Source organism: Glossina fuscipes, unplaced genomic scaffold, assembly GCF_014805625.2.
Source record: "Glossina fuscipes isolate IAEA_lab_2018 unplaced genomic scaffold, Yale_Gfus_2 122, whole genome shotgun sequence".
NCBI lineage: Eukaryota > Metazoa > Arthropoda > Insecta > Diptera > Glossinidae > Glossina > Glossina fuscipes.
In genome coordinates this window covers 629,722-636,539 of record NW_023998465.1, presented here as the reverse complement: position 1 = coordinate 636,539, position 6,818 = coordinate 629,722, and the positions used below count along the sequence as shown (strand labels likewise).

The 6,818-nt window shown below is 36.8% G+C and overlaps 1 protein-coding gene across 1 annotated transcript; it reads right to left on the bottom strand.

Annotated features, from left to right (window-relative positions):
- Positions 1–1,766: 1,766 nt before the first annotated feature.
- LOC119640676 lies at positions 1,767–4,815 on the bottom strand. The gene is made up of 3 exons (XM_038038866.1): positions 4,603–4,815; positions 3,910–3,960; positions 1,767–1,952 (listed from the first exon to the last, which is right to left on the bottom strand). The coding sequence occupies exons 1-3, from the start codon at positions 4,813–4,815 to the stop codon at positions 1,767–1,769; spliced, it is 450 nt and encodes a 149-aa protein (XP_037894794.1).
- Positions 4,816–6,818: the final 2,003 nt, after the last annotated feature.

Sequence of the window (6,818 nt, the reverse complement as noted above, 5' to 3'; positions counted from 1 at the left end):
GTCCTTTCGTCGTATGATGAAATATAATTATTTATATTAATATTTATATAATTATTAATCTTTAAAATGAAAATTAAAATCAGCACTTACTTTCGTTTCTTATCTGGAATGTCGTCCTCGGCCTCGTTACCCACGACGTGAAGGCTTTTAAACATTTATAAAACACACAAAAGAAACCAAAAAAATTACATAATTTACTAACGTCCAAGACCAGAAGTTGTACATATATATGTAGTATACTCAGGACATCTTATAATAAAAAAAGCATTCAAATAGATCCCGCAAAATTTAAAATTATTCGTTGCACTATGCAACTATTACAGAAGATTCATCATGGATTGTGCAAAAATTGCAAAATGCCTCATCTCATTACTAAAAAAGCACCAATCCTTTATATGGTCAAATAAGTACCAAAATGCTTCCAACACACTTAAACAAAAGTAACGAACTCACGAATTCACCAATGACGCCTGCGTTCATCTATTTACAGCATCGCAGCTTTTTGACCTCTTTATAATATTTAGTTTTTTTTTATTGCACCAGAGGAGGCAAAAAGTACGATACCTACCTCCTACCTCCTGTAGAAATTCTAAAGTGCATCGCTATTTCATGTGTTGAAAGAGAAAACCCGATTAGGTTTCTCAAGGGTATAAGCATAAAAGGAGACATATTCGGACTCAGAGATGAAAGTTTGCTACTTCTAGTTAATATCGATGTCACCAAACAATTCATAAACTTTAAAGAGTTACATGGAATATGCAAAATCACTACAAACTTGCACCATAGAAGATAGAATATATACTCCTCGTCTCAAGAACATTCCCGAAGGCAAGACCGTTCCCACGCTGTTTTCCAAGCATACAACTATGTTTCGAACGTTTTCACTTGTCCGAGAACTTGGATATGTCTTATCATACAGTTAATGTTGAAGAATACCTCCAATTTTGCAAGACATGCAAAAATTGGGTCACACAGCCAAACATTGCATTGGAGCTCCTATCTGCAATATCTGCAATCTTTCTTTATACCATTTCACAAGCGGCTCTGCTGATAATTCTGCATCACATAATTTGCAAAGTTGCTAATTTTTGAATTGAATGATGCAGGGGCTAGCCTCACCGGCTATTCCAGTTGTTCTTAGCTTCGTGATTTTACTTTTTTAATAATTTAATAGAAAAAAAACCCTAATATCTCGATTGACATTATAACTTGACCTCGGTTTATGGATTCACTTATCCCATGGAAAAGCTAACCAAAAAACATTAAACTTAGAATACCTATACATAACATAAATCAATAATCGATTGTCAATTGTCCACAGACAGACCCAACTCCTTCGAATACGACACCTAGATCGGGCAATCCTATGGAATGAAACTGACTTTAATTTGCCTTAGTTTTTATGTCTTTCCTTGACGGTGGGTCCGTCATGAAGAAGGAAGTCGAAAGTCCTCAACTAAGTTATTTCGAATGTGGTATTGCCATTCCACTCCGTCCGTACTTACTATAGCTTCCCTATAATACTCGCAAGAGAATAACAAACTGCCTACTATAAACGAAAATGAAATAAAATAAAACAAAATATGCTAATTTTATACATAAGAGTAACTTACAATTACGTGCAGGACCAAAACAAGCTGCGTCACAAATTTGGGCGCTGAACACCAAGAAGCTAAGGAGATTTTAGTAACTAGAATTAAAAATAAATGCTCTATGAAAGAATCCTCTAAGAGACATACTTTGTTACCAAATCAAACACTAGCGTGTTAAGGTACGATTACGTCTAGAAACAGGGACGCTCCGCGCAGTAATGACAAACAACAAGATAACGTAAATACAACACTACTATTATCGTCGTGTTTAACGTCCAAATCATCATCATCTTCATTCTTATCATCGATACCAGCATCTATTTTGCCTATTTTTTCCACATCAGAATCGTTATGAAGCCACTAAATACATCGTAGATACAACAATACAACACATATGCTTTTAAGCAACAACAATACCATCTCTAAAATGACATTTAAGGTCCCCACTTATATAGCACCCAAAACTAATGTAATTCTCAAGTCACCAGTCTATTAAGGTAAAAAAAGAGCTATATATTTGTGATTGCAATTAGTCTGCCTCGTTGTACGACATGGAAAGTGATCCATGCTATGCACTTTTGCAGTGCGTGGTGGCGTGGATGACCTTGTTCACTTAAATTCAAAATATGTCATAATCTATAGTAAAATAGACCCGCATCCAGTCCGTGTAATGGCGCGGTTTGGTTTTTCGTGGAGGCTTTACTAACAGCACCAATATTTTCAGTCGAGCATGCGTTTCAATGATGTGCTGGCTTTAACAAATGTGTTACAGATCCAGTTTCTTTAAATTTCGGTTATATCGACAATCGTTCGCTTGGAATGCATGAAACGAACCTACTCCATCATAGAATCATTTTTCGACTAAATTTCTACTATTTCTGCGTTCAGTGACTATTAAACAATCCATATTAATCAATGGGAAAAGCTCCACAAAACACATGATAATCGGCATGACAGTTATGTTTTACATATGTTACTGAAATTAAGTGACTAAAACCGAACCACGAAATGATTAGCCAATTGTATATATACTCCTTGTTTATACCCGCCGTATATCATTTCAATGAAATGTTAACGGTTATTACAATAACTCAAACGAATTGCAATTATTGATCAAAGATACTGCTCCACAGAAACGTGTCTTAGTTATAATTCCCCGCATCCTTTAAATACGGGGCTATACTCAACTTATTTAGGATATATTTCGACAACAATTGTAATGATAACACAAACCAAAGCGTTAGTACACTTATTAAGAAAGAAATCAGCCATACTTTTTTGCCGATTTCATCCGATCTTCGAGGAGCTCATACACTGTATCCTGTATATTAATGAATTTTTTTCTGTTAGCATTCTTTGCGCTTATGTTACGCAAAATCAAACTTTTTCACTAAATGATCTCATCTCCTTACGGAATCAAATTCCTAGATCTGAAATGTTAGCAGGTAAAATCATTCCACTTGTGGAGTACCTTTTGGGATTGCGCTACTCCGAATACCACGAGGTTGTTTTGCAATCCATTTCTCCGCTAGAGAACTGATAAAAATTTAATATTACGTTCGTCTAAAGTCATTACACTAACTCAGCGGTCGGTGTTATACAATATGCTTGGAAAACGTAACTTGCACATCGTTATTAATTTCAAAACAGCTCCAAACTTTGGCAACTCTGTCGCGCAGTATAGTCGTCTATATTTTGTTTCGGCAATTAATATTTTAATTTCTTGTTGAATTTCGTCGCTATTTTGCCTTATTGTGTGTAAATTTATAATATGCTTTGAGAAGAAAGTGAGTGAATTCAAAGTAATTATTATTATTATTATTATTTTAATTTTAGACTAATGAAATGAATTCTTAGACTAAAAAAAGGGCACTCAGCACTAGCAACACAGGCTATCGGCTCTAATTTAAATAAATGGATATTAGATAGTGAACTTAGTAGAATTAAAAAAGTAAAATATTGAATTGATATTCTGTTCTGAAGTTGATTGTAGAATATTCAAAGGGTTAATCGTTCCAAATGCAATACTTCTAGCCGAGGAAAAGTTGAGGCAGTCGCAGAGAATGTGCTTTATAGTAAGAGTTTGTCCACAACAGCAGATTGGGGGAGAAGACTTCTTCAGGATCCATTGGTGAGTTGCAATTGTATGACCAAGGCGAATTCTCGAAAATGTTTGGATCTTGGTTTTCTCAACGTTTGTTGGATATAAAGGTGGAGTTAATTGAGGGTTAATAAAAGAGTAGTGTTGATGATGGTGTTGTAAATTTCCTTCTGTAATTTTCTCTTTAACTTTTCTTCCAATGTAACTTTGAAGATCCAACTTTTCCATGACATCATCCATAATTAGAGGAGCAGAAGCAGCATACTTTGCCGCTCGATCAGCCTGCTCATTTCCCACTAAACCGATGTGACTTGGTACCCATAACATTTTAATTTTTCCGTCGGGTGTAGTAATTATACTCCTTAATTTGTTGATGGTGCTCCATCTCGAAGTCGAAGGGTTCCGGGTAGCTAGTAATACAGACAAACTGTCGGTAACAATGACGGTTTTGAGTTTGTTTTTATGGGCAAGGTTGGCAGCGTGAAGGATAGCTCTGGCTTCGGTTATGAAAGTTGAAGTGCTTTCGTGAAATATGTGGTTGAGAAGAACCCGTCCTGTAGCATCTACCACCGCACAAGCAGGAGGCAGACCATGAGATTTTGAGCCGTCTGTGTACAAAAGATTCCAACCATTACTGTCCAATACTTGTGTTTTCTAAGCTATTAGATTCCTGAAGACGTAATTTGGAGTATCTTCTTTCTAGTGCATAGACAGTGAGATGTCAAAAGAGCAGTCTTTCAAAATCCAGGGAGGTTTAACACCAAAAGAGCGGGAAATTTTTAAGGGAATGTTCAATTCCTTTGCGATGCACAAACAATGGTCAATTGCAGATGGTGACTTTGGAATTTTTTTCGCAATAATAATCATTCTTACGTCATCACCGAGAATGGATTTGTTTGAATTAAGAAGCTTAGGGACTATTTTAGCTTTTAACTCATACAGTCTATTTTCTAAAGTTGGGAGACCAGTTTCAATTATAATATTATTTATGGGCGTCGTCCGAAAAGCATAACAACTTGCTCTAACGGCTTGGTGATAGACCGGTTTAAGGATGTTGATATTATATTTGCAGCTATTGCCATAAATTATCAAAGCATAGTCAATCTTGCTTAACACAAGCATTTTGGTAAGATAAGCGATAGTGTTAATATGCGCATGGCTTCTCCAAGCAACGTACTGTATGAAATTTACCCTTGTTAAAAGGGAGTTTTTTAACCGAAGGCAGTGTGCTTTCCAACGATAATTGTTGGAAAACGTGAGCCCGAGAACATGGAGCGTCTGCACATTTAGTACTGGTAAGTCGTTAATATGCATCAGTAGGTTTCCTGCATCGCACATTTGTTTTCGACAAATGTGCATTTTTTTTTGATTTTTGTATAGAGATTATAGCTCCTGACGAGTTTGTCCATGTGGAGATCTCACATGCAATAGATTCGAGGATGTTGATTGCTTTCGTGTTGTCTTTTTCTTTTGTAAAAATGTATACATCGTCCGCGTAGAGACAATGTTCCACTCTTGGTACACGGCAAAGAATTTTGCTAATTTCGTTGAAAGCGATCTGGAAAAGCATGACAGAGAGAGGAGATCCTTGCGGAATGCCATTCATTAGCGGAAAGGAAGCAGAAAGATGATTGTTGATTCTAACTTTGAACCGCCGATGCGACATGAATGATTTGATGTAGTTGAAGAATTTGGGTCCAACATTCCATGATTTCAAGAGTCTTAAGATAACATGAAGACCAACTCTATCAAATGCTTTTTCGAAATCAATTGAGAGAATTGTTACGTGATTTCGTTCGGAAATTGCTTTGCTTGTGAAATAATCAATATGTAACAGAGCGTCGATGCACCCTCTACCCCGCTTGAAACCAACTTGTTGCTTTGTTATCAGGTTCTTGGACTCAAGAAACCAAGATAATCTAGATGCCATAATCTTCTCTAATACCTTAGAGAGGCAAGGTAAAAGAGAAATTGGGCGATAATCTGATGCGATGGAGACATTTTTTGACTTTGGAATTGGAACAATTGTTGCCAGTTTCCACATGTAGGGTATATGGCCAGTCATAAATACTGTATTATATAGGTCCAGTAATTTCTTTTTACTAGACTTAGACATAGCACTGATCATTTGGTATGAGATGCGGTCTAGACCAGGTGTCTTCCCCTTCAAATTGGAGAGACAACTTCCAAGTTCTGAGGTAGATACGCAATTTTCCAGGAACATGGCACATCTATCGATATTATTTGGAGGAGATATTGGAGTCCTTTTATTATCAATGAAAGCACTGGAGAAGTTGCTGTCAGAGGAGTATTCGCACCACACTTTTCCAAAGTAATTAGAAATCTCATCTGCGTCAGTTAAAGTTCCATTGGGAGTGCAGATGGCAGAAATTTCGTTCAGGTTTGAAGTCCCATTAAGTCGGTTGATTTTGTTCCAGACAACTTTCATTGATGTATTTCTGTGAATTCGTCTCGAAAAAAGTTCGAAACTAAGTGCCTTTGATTTCCGTAATTCCTTCCTGAATTGGCCTTTTTGTATAATAACAACTGATTTTGATCAGGACATCTCTTAAAGCGGTGCCATAGATCCATTTTATTTTTCCTCAAAAACGAAAGCGTGTTGTTCCACCAAGGAACCCTAGCTCGTTTAAAAGAGGTGTTGGATTGAGGGATAGAAAGATGAGCAGCCGTGCGAATCGCTTTAGACATAATACCAGCATCATGGTTGCAGTTTCCGTTAAATGGCTTTCAATTCAAAAATGACTCCACTTGTTTGGAGTAATTGATCCAATCCGCTTTATCTAGGAGGAATTTGGCCTGTTTTGCTGGAGTAGCAGAGGACGTTGAAAGTTTAAGATCGATTATGATTGGAAAGTGATCACTATTATGTAGATCATCAGAAATAGACCAGGACACCAAAGGAAGAAGTGATGGAGAGCAACATGTTAAATCAATATGTGAAAAAGTATGATGAGTTGAGAAGTGCGTTGGTTTTCCATCATTTAAAACGCAAAAATTGCTTTGAAAAAAGGCCTTTTCTAAAACAGTACCGCGAGTGTTGTTCACTGTTGAGCCCCAGATGGTATTCCAGCTGTTGAAATCGCCGCATATAATTAATGGGGGGG